Raw genomic sequence first — 20,306 nt, 5'->3', positions numbered from 1 at the left:
GTTCTTATCCGCATACTGTTCTTATCTACATTTTATTTATTACATCAACTACTGGCACTTTCTTTAGGATAATACCACATAGAGTTTAAGAGCTTACGGTTCTGGGACCAGACAAAACTTTTCAATATGTCAGTAAAATTAAACCAAAATCAAGAATGTGCATATAAAATATAATTCCTTTATTTCAAAAACTCTTTTATTTTGTTATATATAACTAAAGCTCGCACTTGTGCCTTTACTGACCAAACGGCAAACTCTGGCCAGAAAAAAGCAAAGTACAACAAAGACATAGTAAGATTCATTGTTTGAATTTCCTTTTCTTTTGACTAAACTGAAAAAGATGTTTTTTTTAATATGAATACACAATTTTGATGAGGATATGGTGAGCGAGATATTCTTAAACACTACTGGTGGAAAAGACATTCTTAAACACTACTGGAAGAAATGTAAATTTGTATAACCTATCTAGAAAATTTCTTAGCAATAAATATCAAAAGCATTTTTTACCCTTATGTCTTAGGAATGCTATTCTGTACACTTTGATTTCAATAATCACAGACTATACTTATAATCAGGGGAAGGGGAAAAACTTTTTTAAAGTGATACAAGCCATAAAAATGTAAATAAAAGTGCCACGGGCATCAAAGCTAATAGGAAAAGCTTCAAGGAGGAGGAAGAACTGGAGGTAAATCTTGAAAAATATTATAAAGAATAATAACTAGCATTAACTCAGAAAGGGATATGCAACACAATTCAAAGCAGTTTTCTATGAAACATCAGTCTTACGTTTCAGTCCCTGCCTTACCGTACCTCTCTTCTGCACAAGACACTCCTGATTATATTCTCCCTGAAATTCCCTATTCCCTTGGTTTCCATGGCATTCATACTCTCCTGGTTCTCCTCATTCATCTCTGACCCATTTTTTATTACATTTCTTTTCTATGTGCCCTTTAAATATAACTGTTTCTGCAGGCTTTACTGTCAGCCCACATTTTGTCTTAATGAAGACACTATCCCAGGACATACTCATCTATTTGCATGAGTTTAATGTGCTAAGCCTCTAAAATCTGTATTTTATCACCAGATCTGTTAGTTGGTTTCATATTCCTATTAGCTCTTGCATTTGAATGTCTCACATACACCTAAAAAATCAACATGTTCAGTACAATCTAATCCCTCTAATCCTGCTCCTCTTCTTAAATTCACTCTCTCAACACTGATAACTCAATCCACTAACCCCAAGATAGAAATCTTCAGCTATCCTTAACTCTTGCCCTTATCCCAATCACTTAGTCTTACCAAATTTATCCCCTAAACGTTACTGAATTTATCACCTTCTTTCTATTCCTACCATTATCACTCTAATTCAGGGTGGTCTCAGAACTAGGTTACTTCTCAGAACTTCATCTCAGAACTAGGTTACTGCAAGAGTCTTCTATCTGCTCTCCCTTCTCCAGACTTCCTTCTCTCTAGTCCAGCCTCCAAACGCCAATCTGACCATCTTACTAAACTGGCTGAAAACCCTTCAAAGATTTCTTAATATCTTCAGGATACAAGTCCAAGCTCCTTAAACATCTTAGACAGTCCCAGTATGTATTCCAACAACAGAAAATGCCCCCACCCACCCCCCAAAATCTGATCTTCTCTTTTGCATCCATCCCTTCTGTTCTTGCTTGCTTCTGCTTGGAATCCCTGTCCCACATCTTTCTTCACCAGGACAATTCCAACTAATCTATGTATATTTTTCAGGTGTCACCTCCTCTATGTTCACGTCCCATCTTCCCAGCCTTGGTCAGTTCTCATATGATGTTATGCAGTCCTCCACCATGTAGCCAATAAAATGGCAATGTAATTATTGGTTGAGATCAACGTTCATTCCATTAAACTGTGTACTACTTAAGGTAAAGTGCTAAGTCTTATTCATCTTTGAATCTCCAGCACATTGCCTGGTACAGAGAGGCTCAATAAATATTTATTTTTGTTACTGATCAGTAAAAACAGATACTTTACATACCTAATTGAAGTTATCAGCTTGCTTATTTTTATTTAGGAATATATAACTTCATCACAACAGTTATACTGAAATTGTGTGTGTTTATGTATCCTTTTTATCTATACTGAACTATACTTATAAGTTCCTTGAAGAGCAGAAATCATGTTTTACATATGTATATGTTTAAATTCTGATGTTTACTAAAACTAACCAAATGTAGAATGAGTTATCAATCATTCTGTCTGCTTTTAGACTTTTCTAGCTATAATGTGCAAGGACTCTAAGACTGGGATTGTGAGTCTTCTATAGCCTACTCACTACCTGATCAATTATTGCCTCAAAAAGAAGAATCAAATTAAAGATAATATAATATTTGTCAATGTATTTTGGGCCTTCAGCTATAATATATACTATAAATCTGTATTTATAATCCCTACACAAGTAGGAATGAGGACTGGCCAGATAGCTCAGTAGGTTAGAGTGCAATGTTATAACACCAAGGTCAAGGGTTCAGATCCCTGTACTGACCAGCTGCAAAAAAAAAAAAAAAAAAAAATTGAAAAGTAGGGATGATATTTATAATCTCACTTTATGGTCAAAGAAACATACAGTAATTTGAAAAATAAGTAATTCATTACAATATAGAAAGTTCCATCATACATCATCCCAAGTCCAGCATTTTTCATTAGCAGTGATGCCAGTCTCTCTGTAATATTCTTCTAAAGGTGGTTCCAGAAGAATCACATCAAATTTTGGTGTTAGTTCTCTGATGTCAAAGGCTTCTATATCTGCTTGTAAGTACCTAGTTGATTAAAGCATAAAAAAAACGAATAAAATATTTTCAAATACTTTACAGATGGTAATGAAAGAAATTTCTTAAATATTACTAAACATTATTTACAAAGTAATGATGAGGTAATTTCTAACTGCTTTTTCATGCAGGGTCTTCTTTCTTCGGTATAAACATTAAACCATCTATCAATGTTCTTCCTTAGGACATGGACACGATTAAACTACAAAGTAAAAATCATATTATTCCCCATGTACATCCAGAATATATTATCCTTACATTGAAAATCCATACTTAGATGTGAGTCTCTGAACCTCTTTCCAACATCATCTGAATTTTCTTAGGAATACCACACATTACTTTTCTTGTCAATTTAGTTAGGTTAGAAAAACTATTTCTCTGTCTTAAATTCTTCCCTCTAAAAAATACTTTCTACATATACACAATTTTCTTTTATCAGTTTGTTCATTAGCAAAAATGGTTATATTGATAGTCTTTTCATGCTACTTAATATAAATTACTATGAGCCTTTACTAAAAAGTTATTTTCACATAGTATGAAGTATGTAAGAGTATTTTCATATGGGATGAATATTAGAGAATACTCAGACTTCCCCACATACTGAGACTTCTTCGTGGTTCTTCTAATGACTAACAGGACATATGTCATCAAATTGTTAAATATACAAAACATTCAAAATAAGCTAAACATGAAACGAACATTCTCCAATTTCAAAGACCTTATACACATTACTGAGGAAAACATTATTCTGTTTAGCAAAGGCTAAAATAAATTATATTATAAATTGTTAAGAAGAGTATCTCTAGATGCTAAATTATAATTGTTTTGTTTTCTTCTTTTCTTTTATCTGAGTTTTCTAAACTTTCTTCAATAAGCAAATTCATGTTTATTGCATTCTTGATAATTTAAATGCTTTTAAATGACATTTTTAAGTAAATTATCAAGAATGCAATAAACATGATTTTCTAAGAAAAAAACATTTAGAGACACTTTAAGCAAATTATCTAGAAAGCTAAAAAAAGAAAGAAAATTAAATGAGAACCTACTGTGTACTCAGCACCAGAGCTTCAAATTAATACATTTTACTATAAAGAGGATATAGTTACTAGCCAGCTGCCAAAATACACACACACACACACACACACACAAATAGAATAATAGAATATGTTCATCTTATATTAGTGCTGAGTTTTTCTAAAGAAGAAAGGATATAGTATAAACAGATTGATGCTTTAAGTCTGAGTTGGGAAAAAGAGTAACTGAATAAAAACACTTACATAGGAGGAGTGTTAGACTTAGCTATTAACTCATCCTTTAGCCTGATAAGTTCCCTCAGTTTAGGGTATTCTTCAAATCTGTCAGCTAAACCTGAGGAGAAAAAATAGTAAATTTTAAATTTCAATTCAACTGCAGTTAGTATCACTGAATTCAAAGGTTATAAACCCCCTCAAGAAAACAAAACAATACAAACACCACTTCCACTCTCCTATCTTTTAAAAAGTTTAATTTCTACTGTGGTGACTAGAGGTGGGAAAAGGGGAGGAGAGGACGGAGGGAAAAATTGATTAATAGACACAAGGAATGACTGTTTTGTAATGATGAACATGCTACTTATCCTGATTTGATCATTACACACTGTACACATGTATAGATATTCAATTCTGCACCCCACAAGTATGTAAAATCAATTGTTTCAATAAACAAAAAGTTCAATTTCTAGTACTTTTAAACAATCATATACACATTTAATACCTAATGACCCTAAGCCCACATTCAAGCAAAAACCCAGATGTTCTAAGCCCAGTTCAAGTCAATAAACCATTTAATTTCTCATACTTATTAAGTTAAATGATGTGCTCATAGGGTCAAGTTTAATCATTCAGGAAAAGAAAAAATAATTAGCTTTGTGGTATGCATTTTTCCTCCTTTATTTTAGCTAAGAAAACTCCTTCTAATGAATCTGTGATGATTAAGATCTTTTACTTTATTTCTTAGATAGTTATTCAATGCAGAGAAAATTAGTATTTCTTTTATTCTTTTTAATGTTTCCCACCACAGGAAGCATATTCTTAACAATATAAATTATGCAAACTTTCAATTTAAAAGCCAAAAGTACAAATATCAATAACCTTAATATCAAAAATTAAAAGCAAAAGATTTTAAAACTTCTTCAGTTGTTATTTTAAATCACATTTAAAATTTAAAAATTTGAAGATTTTATTATAGTCAGATTTCCAAACAGTAGAAGCAACTCCCAATCATCTAGAAAACAGAAGCATAACTTCTTGTCAATGTATAATAGCTTTCTAAGTATGTTTTCTTAGGGAAGCAAGTGTTTTAAAATTCTGCTCTTATATCCCAAATAGGATCATATCCAAATTTGGTTATATAGTTTATTATGACTTTTTATGCTACTTCTAAATTTTGCTTATAAGAACAGTAAAATTAGTTTCTACTTCAAGACTAATGTTGCCTACAACTTAGAAAAGAAAAATAAATTGGATTACATCAAAACTAAAACTTTTGTGCTGCAAAAGACACTATCAAGAAAGTGAACAGACAAGACAGCATAAGCATGCCTGGGGACCTCAGCAGCTGTGGGCAGCCCCTGCCGACAGACAGCGGGAGCACATGGGACCTCAGGAGCAGCCTCTGCTGCTGCCACAGACATTGCTTCCATGCGGATGGTCTGCCACAGCCACCACTGCAGTTACTACCACCACAAGGGTAGCTCACCACCACAGAGGCAGCCATAGCTGCTATGCAAGTGGCCTGCCAAGAATTCAACTGCATTGACAAGAGTTACCAGTAGAGCCTGGGGAAAGAAGTGAGTGAAGACCCATGACCCAGTGGCCCAACCCACAGGGGAAATTACAATGCCACACGCAGTAGCACACCTGGGGGTGGGAGGTACATGCGCAGCCCACACGACTGTGTTGATCTGGGTCGTGACAGAATACACGCAGAATACAATAAGAGTGCAGAAATCCAGGATGCCCAAACAGAGTAAGAAATAAAATTCCCATTCACCACCAACCCATCCCCCTACTGTGGATAACAAGAACCCAGAAGGAGACTCTGCCTGAAGGAAAAAGGAAAGAGAAACCCCAGGGTTACCAATTCTAACTGATGAGCTCCAGTATATCATAGTGCATGCATCAGGGTCATGGGACATTAGCTGAGGTGACAATAAGCCCTCTCAGGGAAACCTACTCCAGTCAAAGAATGACAGGGCACCCAAGCACTTCTTCCAGGATCTTAAAAGCTTGCCCAAGTCCTTGACAAACCAACACAGTGTCACTAACCTCAGCAAGGAATCACTAAGTACCCAGTGCCTAGGCCACGGAGGCACTCACATGCAACTCCAACACTGCATACAGCCAAAGTACCCACAGGTAGACTAAATTACTGTGTCCACCTGGAACCAATACTAAAGCACCCTATTTGATGGTCAATAAAAAACACATCTAAAGGAGGAAGTATCTCTTCTCAAAGCCCTCTCAAGAGTACTGGAAGAAAGCAACTGCTCTTCTAGATGACCAGACATCAACATACAGATACTAGAAACATGAAAAAAACAAGAAAATACGACACCATCAAAGGAATACAACAATTCTTAAGCAGTAGACCCCATAGAGTGGGAAATCCTTGACATGACTAAAAAAGGAATTTCACACAACAATATTAAGGAAACTCAATGAAATAAAAAACACTCAGTTAGACAACACAATGAAACAAGAAAAAATATCCAGGATATGAAGGAGGAAGTTTACAAAGAGATTAATTAATACCTTAAAAAAGAATGTAGCAGAACTCCTGGAACTGAAGAATTCATTCAATGAAATAAAAAAAACCCAATCCGACAGCTTGAGCAGCAGGTTACAGCAAGCAGAAGAAACAATTTCTGATCTTGAAGACATCTTTTTGAAATAACCCAGGCAGAAAAAAAAAGAAAAAAGAATAAAAAAATAAAAAAATGAAGACAATCTAAGAGATTTTCGTAGCAGACAAAACTTAAGAACACATCTGAATCATGGGTGTTCCAGAAGGAGAAAAGAAAGGAAAAGGCATTGAAAACCTATTCAACACAATAATAGCGGAAAACATCCCAGGTATAGGGAGAGACATGGACTTCAGACCCAGGAGGCTCAAAGTTCCCCAGATAGATTCAATCCAAAAAGGTCTTCTCCAAGACACATCACAGTCAAACTAGCAAAGCTCAAAAACAAAGAGAGAATCTTAAAAGCAGCAAGAAAAAGTGTCAAGTCACCTATAAGGGAGTCCCCATCAGACTAACTGCAGGCTTCTCAACAGAAACTATACAGGCCAGAAGAGAATGGGATAACATATTCAAAATACTAAAAGGAAAAAACTGCCAGCAAGGTTATCCTTCAGAAATAAGAGAGAAATAGTGTACCTCCTAGGCAGACAAAAACAGTGGGAGCTCACCAAAACATGACCAGACCCACAAGAAATCCTCAAGGAAGTACTGCATTTGGAACCTAAAACTGATAATCACTACTATGAATACATAAGAAAGAACAAAACTCACTGAAGGGACAAAAATGTAAGCAAGAGAGAGAGAGAAACTATATCTTACTACCTCAAAAAATCAACAAACACGGACTAACAATAAAAGGGGAGGAAAGGAACAAAAGATGTTTAAAACATCCAAAAGAAAATTGATAAAATGCCAGGAGTAAGACAATACCTTTCAATAACAGATCCAAAAAATAAAAATCAGAAATGAAAACAGAGACATTACAAGTAACACCACAGAAATAAAGAATCATTAGAGGCTATTATAAACAACCACACACCAACAAATTTGAAAACCTGGAAGAAATGGATAAATTTCTGGACACATACAAACTACAAAGACTGAACCAAGAAAAAGAGAAAACCTGAACAGACCAAAAAAAAAAAAAAAGAAATGAGATTGAAGCAGTAATCAGCAGTCTCCTAACAAAGAAAAGCCCAGAACTGAATGGCTTACTGCTGAATTCTACCAAACCTTTTAAGAAGAATTTTCCTCAAACTATTTCAAAAAATTGAAATAGAGGCCATTTTCCCAAACTCACCCTGATAACAAAACCAGACAAAGACATGACAAAAAAAGAAAACTACAGTATATCTCTGATGTGCCTATATCTCTGATGAACACAGACACGAAAATCCTCAACAGAATATTAGCAAACAGAATACAGAAACACATCAAAAAAATTTACACATTAAAATCAAGTGTGATTCATCAACATATGCAACTCAATATATGTGATATACCACATCAATAAAATCAAGAACAAAAACTATTATTACCTCCATAAATGCAGAAGAAGCATTTGACAAAATTCAACATCCCTTCATGATAAAGACTCAGCAAATTAGGTATAGAAGGAAAGTATCTCAACAAAATTAAAGCCATATATGACAAACATATCACCAACATCAATCTGAATGATGAACAGGAACCGGTCAAGGATGCCCACTCTCACCACTGCTATTTAACACAGTATTGGAAGTACTAGCCAGAGCAATCAGACAAGAGAAAGAAATAAAGGGCATCCAGATTGGAAAGGATGAAATCAAACTGTCCCTATTTGCACATGACATGGTCCTATACATTGAAAAACCTAAAGACTCTACAAAAAAAAAACTCTTAGAGCTGATAAACAATTTCAGTAAAGTACCAGGATGCAAAATCAACACCCCCAAATCAGTAGCATTTTTATACCTCAATAATGAACTAGCAGAAAAAGAAATCAAGAAAGCAAGCCCATTTACAGTAGTCACCAAAAAAATAAACTACTTTGGGATCAATTTAACCAAGGAGGTGATCTCTACAATAAGCACTACAAATCACTGCTGAAAGAAATTAAAGAGGACACAAAAAGATAGGAAGACATTCCATGCTCTTGGATTGGAAGAACTAACATTGTGAAAATGTCCATACTACCAAAGCAATCTACAGATTCAATGCAATCCCCATCAAAATACCAATGACATTCTTCACAGAAATAGAAAAAACAATCCTAACATGCATATGGAACAACAAAAGACCCTGAATAGCCAAAGCAATCTTGAGCAAACACAATAAAGGCAGAGGCATACTACTTGACTTTAAATTATTCTACAAAACTATAGCAACCCAAACAACATGGTACTGGTATAAAAACAGACACTCAGACCAATGGAACAGAATAGAGAACTCAGAAATCAACCCACATACTTACAGCCAACTGATATTTGACAAAGGCAACAAGAACATACATTGGGGAAAAGACTGCCTCTTCAATAAACAGTGCTGGGAAAACTGGACATCCATATGTAAAAGAATGAATCTAGACCCGTACCTCTCACCATATACAAAAATCAACTCAAAATGTATTAAAGACTGAAATTTAAGACCTGAAACTATAAAACTCCTAAAAGAAAACATAATGGAAACATTTCAGGAAGTAGGACCGGGCAAAGACTTTATGAATAAGAGACCACAAAAGCTCAGGCAATAAAAGAAAAAATAAACAAATGGGATTATATCAAACTAAAAAGCTTCTGCACAGCAAAAGAAACAACAGAGTGAAAAGACAACCTACAGAATGGGAGAAAACATTTGCAACCAATGCACCCAACAAGGATCAATATCTAGAATATACAAGAAACTCAAACAGTTTAACAGTAAAAAAAAAAGTAACCTGTTTGAAAAATGGGCAAAGGAGCCAAACAGGCATTTCTGAAAGAAAGATACATAAATGGACAACAGACACATGAAAAAATGCTCAGCATTATTAAGCATCGGAGAAATGCAAATCAAAACCACACTGAGAAATCATCTCACCCCAGGTAGACTGGCCATTATCAAAAATACAGAGAATAACTAATGCTGGCTAGGATGCAGACAAAGGAGAACTCTCCTACACTGTTGGTGGGTCTGTAAATTAGTGCAGCCACTGTGGAAAACAGTGTGGAGGTTCCTCAAACAGACAGAACTGCCATGTGATCCAGCAATCCTACTGCTGGGTTTATACCCAAGGGAAAGGAAATCATCATGTTGAAGGGACATCTGCACTCCCATGTTTATTGCAGCTCTATTTACCATAGCCAAGATAAGGAACCAATCTAAATGTCCATCAATGGACAAATGGATAAGGAAAATGTGCTATATTTACACAATGGAATACTACTCTGGAATAAAAAAGAATGAAATTCTGCCATTTGCAGCAACATGGATGAACTCGGAGAAACCTATGCTAACTGAAATAAGCCAGGCACAGAAAGAGAAATACTGTATGCCCTCAAACATAAGTCGGAACTAAAAAAATAAACCAAGAAAAAAAGAAAGATACAACAATCACAATAATGCACTGAACTTTCAAAAGGAGACAACAGAACTGAGGCCACCAAAGGTGGGAAAGGGGGAGAAGGGGGAGGGTTAGCAAGAAATTGGTAAAGCACCACAAAATATGATTACATTGCATAATGCTGAATATATTAACTATCCTGATTTAAGCATCAGATATTGCAGACAGGTACTGATATTCAGTGATGTACTCAACAGATATGTACAATCAATTACGCTTCAATTAATTAAGAAAAAAATTAAAAAATAAAGTGAAAAGACAATCCAACAGAACAGGAGAAAATATTTGCAAATCATCCACCTAGTAAGAGATGAATACCCAGAATATATAAAGAATACACACACACACACACACACACACACACACACACACACACACACACACACACACACACACACACACACACACACACACACACACACACACACACACACACACACACACACACACACACACACACACACACACACACACACACACACACACACACACACACACAGAATATATAAAGAATTCTTGTAATTTGTGGAGGATATTGACATTAATAAAACACATGTATTTCACAGGACAAAAGTTCTTAGCTTAGAAGGACCAAAGTCCTTAGTGTAGGCTATAGCATAGTAGGACCATAGTCCTTAGTTTTAGCAGGCCCAAAGTCCTGTAGTTTAAGAAATAGCCCAACTTTTTAGTAAAACACATAGAAATGCTAAGATTAAAAAAGACCAGAAAATTCTCACAGGACTGAAGTGAAGTCCTTGATGTAGATAAGAGAATTAAAGCACAGCAAAAGTGATTGCTTTGTGGGCAGTTGCCCTTGGTGCAACTAAACCTAAATGATGGGAAAGTATGTGAGCTAAAAGCTTCAAGGTTACTCTGCTAGTTAATGGTTGGGGAACATTCCACATCTTACCATCAGCTGCTTCTTTGAGTTTCTTGGGGGACTAAGTGCTGCCATAGGGATTATCTCATTGTTTCTTTTTGTATGTCACATAGCTTAGTTTTATGACTTCTTTCGATGGTAAATTGCTTGAACTATTTTAAGTTACACCTGCTTTAACGAAAATTGTCATGTAGCCAGTTTGTTTATGTTTTTACTATGATTAATTAACCACCTGCATTTCTTCTGTAACTTTCTTGCTTGCACAATAAAAACTGTGCCTGGGGTCCTTCTCCCTGGAAGGAACTTTCCCTGGGTGCAGTCACCTTTGGGCCTGTCAGTGCTCTGGAGAAGTGGGCTCTGAGTAATCCTTTGCGTCTCTGTCACCCTTAGAGAGGTGATGACAGTAATTCAATAATAAAATGACAAAAAAAAAAAAAATTAAAAACAAGCATTTGTCCAGAGAAAACATTTAAATGACCAATAAGCGTATGAAAAGATGCTCAGTATCAGTAGTCACCAGAATAATGCAAATCAAAATCACAATGAGATACCACTTCACACTCATTAGGATGGCTATAATCAAAAACACAGACAACAACAAGTGTCCAGGATATGAAGAACTTAGAACCCTCATACACTGCTGCTAGGAATGTAAAATAGTGTAGCTGCTTTGAAAAACAGGTGGATAGTTCCTCAAAAAGATAAACATAGGATTACCACATGACACAACAATTCCACTCAAGGCATATATCACAGAGAAATTAAAACATATGTCCACATAAAACCTTTACATGAATATTCATAATGTTGTTAGCACTGTTCATACAATCAAAAAGTGCAAACAACCCAAATGAATGGATAAACTATAGGGTGTATGTGTGTATACACACACACATACACACAATGGAATATTATGACAGTAAAAAGAAATGAAGTACAGTACTGATACATGCTACATCAATGACTCTTGAAATTTGTTTTTTTGGCAGTTGGCAAGTACGGGGATCCAAACCCTTGACCTTGGTGTTATCAGCACCATGCTCTAACCAAGCAAGCTAACCAGCCAGCCCCCCTAAAAATATTATGCTAAGTCAAAGAAGCCAGTCATAAAAGACCACATATTCTATGATTCCAATCATATGTAATGTCCAGAATAGGCAAATTTATAGAGGCAGAAAGTAGATTAGAGGTTACTTAAGGCTCAAGGGCAGATGAGAGGGAGGAAATAGGGACTGACTGCTAAAAGGCACAGGTCTTCCTTAGGGAAGATAAAAGCGTTCTAATACAGACTGTGATAATGGTTGCACAAGATATAAAAGGTTATATATATACTGACCTACAATTTTTTGACTTTATAATGGGTTTATCAGTGTATTAAATGTATTTTTATTTTCAACTTAAGATATTGTCAACTTACAATGGATTTACAGATGCTCCTTGACTTACGATGGGGTTACCTCCTGATAAACCTATCATAAAGTTGAAAATTTAAGTTAAACCATTGTAAGTCCATCTGTATACCTTTTAAATGGGTGAACTGTATGGGGTACAAATTATCTCAATAAAGCTGTTTAAAATGCAAGGACAGTCACAGAACCAAACGGGAGAGAAAAAGAAAAAAAGAAAAAAATAGAGTAACATTGTGCAGTGGAAAAGGAAGACATACCAGAGGCACTGAGAATGGAAAAATGAAGCTGAGAAAAATAATTTTGTAAGAAATAATCCACAAAATAAATTACATGCATGTAAAGAGTTAGCAATAGCATATTCCCAACAAATCTGGCATACCTACATCCCTGATGAAATTCTGAGGTCTATGTCCAGTGTCTACAAAATGCTGGCAGTAATCATTATGGGGATTTAAGCTTTGAGTTCCCTAAAGAAAAAAGTCAAAATTAAATTAATAGCATGTACTCTGATGGTAGATACATTAACTTTGTACTTTGTTTTTTATTACAAGGCTATACAAGATATAATTAACTGATAGATTTTTAAAAATTAGTAATATCAGTGACAACTAAAATGATAGCATTACTGTCAGTAGCTACTGACATTAATACATACTACCTCATCCTAAATAGCCAAATATCAGAAGAATATTTCATGAATAATTTTAAATGATCTTTATTTTATAATAATAATCCCTCAATAATTGAAAAAAATCTTGAAGACAGGTATTTAAAATCTTCTCAAACATTTAAACTTACTCATTTTACCTTAAGAAAAGTACTAGAGTCTTTGTAAATCTCTTCTTCATATGGCAAATTCTCTTCCTCCTGTTGCATTTCTACTTCATCCTTGAAAAAGGAAAATTAAGTAAACCTTTTATGTATAGGGACTGTTTCTCTAATTATCACATCTTGATTAGAACTCAACATAAATATTTTATTTCCCTAAGATATAGTAAATGTTTCAACTTGGCACTGAAGTCAAACATTGAAGTCTTTGCTTTCTAAACATTAGATCTAAACAGTTAATTATTTTGACAATAAAATAAAAATTTCCTCGTCAAATTAGCTGTAACTACTAATGTTTTGTTGACTAAACTATCTAGAATTATTTATGTTATATTTAACACTATCAATGTTAGAATTTAGCTTGAGTCATGAAAGATATAACCACCAATAAGGCAATTTTATTTCTATTAGATTGAACTATATGAAACCGCTGTTCTTATAGGTCAAAACTGTTGAATATCAGCATTTATATATGGTTCAATCCTAAAATAATAATGAATATTTAAGTTACACATTAGCATATATCAAAATGCAACACACAAGACAGTATTCATGAGATTGGGTATTATATCATTGATCTCCCAGGAGATTTACTGAAACTATGCATTCTCTTCTCTATTAAATAGCTATACAACAATTAATGTGAAAAAAATGTCCATAATACTTTCTTTTCAACTAAATATTGCAATTACAAATTTAGAAGTTGGGTTTTTCCTGGGCCTCTTTCAGAAATTGTTCTACACTCCTGTCTAGACCATGAATTCTCAAAATACTTTAATTGTACTATGTTAGGTTGTAAACATGGAAAAACGCAGCTCAAAAAAAGACTGTTGCAGCCCTCAAAATATGATCCAATTACCCAAAGTTTCTGATGCAAAAAATATTATTGCCTAGTATTTACCAGGCATTGTGCTAAGTGCTTTATGTTCATAATATAACTGAATCCACACAACTCCTACATTAAAATGAGGAAACCAATATAAAGGTCTTAATTTAACTTTTGATAACATATGCTACTGACAATTATTTTAGCACAACTTAAAACTCAGCTTTCCATCAAAGTTGTTTTCCTGGATATGAATCTATTATTATAAGGATTTACTTTTTCTTGACCATAAAATTATCCTGTTCTCTACTTGCCTTATATTCTTCCACTTTGTCTTCATCTGTCTCTCCTTCATCCAGATACTTACGTTTTACATTTGGAGCAGAGGTATCATAGGAAGCCCTGAAAATTAAAATGGAAGTATCACACACAAATACATACAAAATGTGTAAATGCTTCTATTAATAATATTAAATAAAAGGTTATAAAAACAGAACAAGGCAAATTTTTCCTGATTAAACAGCATCTATTTACCCAGTTTATAAATCATCCAAAAAGTCACACAACCTGATTAGTTGATAATCCTGTACTTTATTTTTCATGAGAAAGCAACCTGAGAAAATAAGCTGTTATAAGGGATGTACTACAAAAATAAACTTCTATATTATATATCATGTTACTCTATCTTGAGCAAAACTGATGTCCAAATTAATAACCAGAATACTGAAAAAATTCTGAAATGCTTTCTGAACTATCAAATAAATACCAGTTTTAGGGTAAAGTATATTTTCTTTCACAAACACTCTTAAAATATAACTATTTATGGTATATAAGCTAATACTTAGTCTAACATTCCATTTTCTAACTACTTTATAAATGGGAACTTATTGCATTCAGAAAATATGTATTTTATAATTCATGAATTGACAATAAAAACCAATGTTTCTAAAAATCTTTATTTTGATGCTTTTCGCAACAACACATTTCACACCTAGGGTTATTTTTTATTAACACAATATTAACACGTCACTAAAAAAAAGAAATTATTCAACTGACCTACAAGTTTCTCTTGTTTCAGCAATTTCTCTCTGCTCATCTTTGCTATTTAACACAGCTCCAATGCTGTCGGCACTTTCAGCTCCCAACTAAGAAAAGGCAAAAAACAAAAATTAGATTACAATGCATTGGATAGCCTTTCCAGGCATTTGTAGCAACATTTAATATATTGAGTATTTAAAAAACAAACCAAAACAACAACAAAAGCCCATGACACATAACAAATGGATTAATTAGCTTGCAAGATAAACTGGAAATAACTTGGAATAAAGTCTTGAACATTTAATATATTGAGTATTTAAAAAACAAACCAAAACAACAACAAAAGCCCATGACACACAACAAATGGATTAATTAGCTTGCAAGATAAACTGGAAATAACTTGGAATAAAGTCTTGTTAATTAAGAATGATTTTGACAGCTGGAAAAGCATTTTATGTTTTCAGTTATATTTGAAATTAAGACACTTAAATTCAGCCTACTTTTAAAGTAAATAATAAGACAAGATTTAGTAGTAGTAGCAATCACCAAAAAAAAGGAGCTAACCCAGTGTTCATTTAGGGTTATACGTACTACATTAAACACTTACACAGCTCATATATAGTACCTTATTTATACCATGCCCTAATAAAAATCTATCCAGTTTTATTCAAGCTAAGTCTTTATAATGATCACGGTCATAATTCTGAACTTTACTGATACCTTAAAAAATGGTAATGTAAATTTTGGTTGGCAGTTGAGGAAATTTTGCAAAATTCAACAAATGTAAACAAATTATGGTTCAGATAAGGCTGACTAAGTAGAGTGGGATCGATTCATGGAAAACTTTAAAAGCCAGACCAAGGAGTGCAGAATGCAATTTATAGGTCAAGAGGAACTATTTAATATTTTTAAGCACAAGGACAAGAAAAAAATCTGCATTAAACAGTCCCTTTAGCTCAGGAAGGGCATACTAAAATATCAGAGCAGCAAGTCACCAGCCTTGATCTTAAACAATTAGCTACTAACCTTTTAGTCTATCCACTTCATGTGACTCCCCTCAGGTATCTCCAATGACAAAGCCCTTCCAGTATGTCAACAGTTCCTGAAATTTTAACTCTTCCATAAAATCTTCCTGACTCCTTTTCTCTTTAGTCAAGAGACAACTCATCTACTTCCTACAGTTGGAATGCTTTCTAACTTTCTTTCCAAGACAGACTCCTCTCTTTTCATAACTCAGATTAGTACAAGTTATTTCTTCCAAGAGAGTTCTTCGGTGACCACTATATATAGAATAGGTAGCCCCCTACCATTATTCTCCTTTTCAACTCCATATTTCCTTATTAATTTCATAACATTTAATACATCTTTCGATGATTTTATCTTTTACTTTCGTTTACTTTCTATTTATATTATTTCATAGTCTCTGTCACAACTTCCAATTATTTGTATACTTCAATTATTTTATCAGTTTACTTTTATTCACATCTGCTAAATAAAAATGTAAAGTCCCCTAGGGGAAGAACGCTGTCTGCCCAGTTGATATCTACATGTATCAACAGCTAGTATAATGTCTGACCCCATAGTAGATGCTCAATGAATACATGCTGAATGAACAAATGAGATTTCCTACTAGGGTCTAGAGCAGGATATAAAGTATTACAAGAGAAATGTTCTAAATCAAAGTTTTGCTTACATATGTAATTGTCTTCTCATACTCCCAGCATTTTAAAAAAATTGTGGAATGACTGGATCAAGTCAATAATAGATCTTCTATTATGGTGGCACTAAGTATATTATTTGAATAATTTTGACAATTTGGTGTCTTTTGAAGGCATATATGATTTTTTCAAACAAAGCTATAAATTAAAATAAAAGGCAGGCATAAATTGCTGTTGGTAGCATCAATTGCCACCATCGTGGTCCAAGCCAACCTATGACATCCAATGTCTTCACCCAGCAGACAAAAGCAAATCAAGCAAATAATACACATTGAGTTTGTTCTACTCTGATATTTCATCAATCAACAAATGTTTATTAAAAGCTTCCTCTGTGTAAGAAACAGTGTTGGTAGGAGATTAATCCAACAGAAGTCAAATGCAAAGACTTTGCAAACAAACTGTTTATATTCTATATAACAATTAAACAATATATAGTAGTAGACTCAACAGTAAGGACAATGAAAGCTCAGAGGAAGAGATTTCTGAGCTGCGCCATGGAGGACAGATAGAAGAAGGACAATTTAAAAAAATCCACAAAGTGTATACTACACAAATCATATTCTGGAGAGTAATCAACTAGTCTGCCTTTTTCATATAGAGAAAAGTAAGTGAAAGAGAGGCTGAAATTAGTTGGTAAAGTGGATGTTTGTTGTTGATTATATTAGGCTTCCTTACTTAAGTGGAATAGTTTGTATCCAACTAGAAGACAAGGAGGCAGCTAGGTGTACTAGAAAGAGCTAAAGGCCTAAATTAAAGCTGCAACTTGTACACTTACCAGCTTTGCGGCCTTGGGAAAGCAACTTAAATTCTTTGAGCTTTATTTTCTTCATCTATAAAATGCAGATAGCATTAGACTTGTAGAATCAAAGATAATGCAGCCATTATTAAACTTTATGCACTTTGTAAGCTCTCTGAGGGTAGGAACTACCTATTATTCCTAGTTTATTTGCCAACTCACACTCAACAAATGCCAGGGGCTTTAGGAGAAGATAAATGAGTGTAAGATACAGAACAAATAATTGTTTTATGAACGCATTTTGAGTCAAATAGAAGTCTGAATTAAAAACTAAGGAGTAAAACACCTTATGTAGTGTTTTAGTAAAGAGCTACTAAACGTTTCTGCAGATAACATTATAAAAGAAGTTGGGAGAAAGAAGACTCAGAAAGAATACCTGATTTGTCCAAGATCAAAAATGCCAGAGGGAGAAGGAACAGATCTGATTCCAAATTCCCACATTTTAAACAGTATACCACAAATCTGTTCATCACATCAAAAAAGAGGATAGGTTTCATTTCCATTTACTAAAACCAAAACTTGCTACTGAAAAATAATAGTAAGATGCCTCATTAAAGCCTATGAGCATTCCTCTTATCACTTTCACTAATCTAAACGTAAAAATGGAAAACCTGGTCTCTGATTTTAAGTAGAACTATGTACAATCTGTACTTTCTGCAGGTGTACTCTACTAATCAGCAAGTGTTAACTCATACACAGGAAGCAGTGAAGGCGAATGGTTTAAAAGATAACCTTTGGAGAAACAAATCTGGGTTCATTATTAGACAAGTGAAAATAATACTACCTATTTCAGGGAGTTGTGACTAATATAGAGTAAGAATTCAAATATTAGCTGTGGATGATGACGAAGATACTGTGCACAAGACGCAGAACCTAAAATTTACACTCAGGCTACTTTTAGACATGATCCCCACAACAATACTGTAAACTTATTTCACAATGAAGCCACAATCTCAAAAATTTGGTGCTGACTACGAGAAAAGGCAAGACACAGAAATCCATCTAAATAGTGAAGAGAAATTTAGGGGATAAAAAAATCATTTATTCTTGCGTGAACTGTGGTAATTCATTTACAAAGACCAACGCTTTGTATCCCCGCCAGTGAGCACCGTGCCAGACACTTGGCAGGCGTTCCAAAAAGGTTGAAAACCAATCGTAGCATTCGACTTAGCACCACAATGACCGCGGCAAGAACTGGAAAAAACTCGGGGCACCACAGAACTGAGAACAAGGAGAGACCCAGGTATCAGGGTAGCGCAAGCGGCTATCCATGTCCCAACTCCTGTTTTTAACTACCCCAAATATTTGTCAATCGCGAGTGAATCCCCGCCCAATCTTTCTTCCGAGTCCGTGGAACACAATATTCACCACGAGCTTCTGGTAGCGAGTCCACCCTACCCTGTCTGCAGCTGGGATTTCCGGCGCGGTCCGAATGGCTCAACCCGGCCCGGAAGTCCCGCCTCCTTCTGGACNGGGATTTCCGGCGCGGTCCGAATGGCTCAACCCGGCCCGGAAGTCCCGCCTCCTTCTGGACGCCCGCGATTTAACGTCACATGGAAGGGGCCCAATGAGGGATGCTGTAGTTCAAGAGCGGCCTCAGCGGCTGGGCCGCCCGCAGCCGCAGTTGTCAGGGCTGGGCCGGAGCGGGGCAGACAGGTCTTCTCATTAGGCTTCTCATTAGGCTTTCTTGGTGTATCATGGTTTCTGAAATGTTGAATCCTTTTTCCATTAATTCCCTCGGTGCCAGTCCTGGTGTTTTAAAATTGCTTGTTACCTGCTTTTTACTGAGAGCACAAACTCAAGCCAGATTTCCTGGGATTGAACCCTGGCCTCTCACTTGCTAGCTGAGTGACCTTGGCTAGTTAACCACTTCTGTGAGCATCAGTTTTCTAATTTGTCAAATGGGAGTAATAAGAGTGACACTTCACAGAGTTGTGGAGATTGAAAGAATAAACAGTACCTATATATATATAGCACTATGGAAGTGTTTATTATTGTTAAGATTTTTTATCATTTTTCCCTTCAAGCAGGGAACAACCATTGCATCTGCCTGTGCTCTTCCTCACACCTCTCTGGCCGTTGAGATGTTTTCTACTTTACCGTAATGCATCTTATGGATTCTTTCCTTTAGGGAGATGGATGGACTATAGTGAAGTGTGTCTTGGTTCATGCCCTAGAGGTCAGAAGCTAGGGATCCCCTGTTTGTGCTTGTACATTTGTCTTAACTGAAAATAACCCTGGGATATGGAAACAAATTACTAAAATTTCCCGGGTTTGGAGGAGAGGGGGCAGTGGTGATTCTTTCTCTGTTCACAGGAAAACAGCAAAGACCAAAGTCTTATTCAGGTTATTATCATTATTATTCACCATATTTGTCATCTTATTCCAAACCCACAGTGGTGGAAATGGACTAAGACATCATGTTGCCTCAAGTTCAATTGGAAATTATGGCAAGTACTTGCCAAAATTCTTAATAAATCTATTCTTTGAGAGTGTGTTTAATTTTTGAAAATAGTATTAAATCTTCCAGATCAAAAGCCAGTTGTCAAGTTAAACGAAAAGAGGCCAAGACTAGATTCTACTAATTATCATGTATTTTTCAAGAATTAGTTCTAAAAGGCAATTTCAAAAGAGGAGTTGTAAAAA

The 20,306-nt window shown here is 35.0% G+C and overlaps 1 protein-coding gene across 1 annotated transcript in view; it reads right to left on the bottom strand.

Moving 5' to 3' along the window:
* METTL14 (methyltransferase like 14) overlaps positions 1-17,696 on the bottom strand; it is a 30,463-nt gene extending 12,767 nt beyond the window's left edge. Inside the window, exons 1-7 of the mRNA XM_008592115.1 lie at positions 17,640-17,696; positions 15,165-15,253; positions 14,423-14,510; positions 13,262-13,342; positions 12,834-12,921; positions 4,082-4,172; positions 2,654-2,795 (exon numbers count right to left, since the gene is read on the bottom strand). Of these exons, the coding sequence (XP_008590337.1) occupies positions 2,654-2,795; positions 4,082-4,172; positions 12,834-12,921; positions 13,262-13,330 (390 nt within the window). The 5' untranslated portion in view covers positions 13,331-13,342; positions 14,423-14,510; positions 15,165-15,253; positions 17,640-17,696. The remainder of the gene's footprint in view (positions 1-2,653; positions 2,796-4,081; positions 4,173-12,833; positions 12,922-13,261; positions 13,343-14,422; positions 14,511-15,164; positions 15,254-17,639) is intronic.
* Between the last annotated feature and the right edge of the window lie 2,610 nt (positions 17,697-20,306).

The sequence above is a fragment of the Galeopterus variegatus genome, unplaced genomic scaffold (genome assembly GCF_000696425.1).
Source record: "Galeopterus variegatus unplaced genomic scaffold, G_variegatus-3.0.2 Scaffold152, whole genome shotgun sequence".
NCBI lineage: Eukaryota > Metazoa > Chordata > Mammalia > Dermoptera > Cynocephalidae > Galeopterus > Galeopterus variegatus.
The sequence above is the reverse complement of the archived record's forward strand: the minus strand, read 5'-3'. Positions and strand labels throughout refer to the sequence as shown.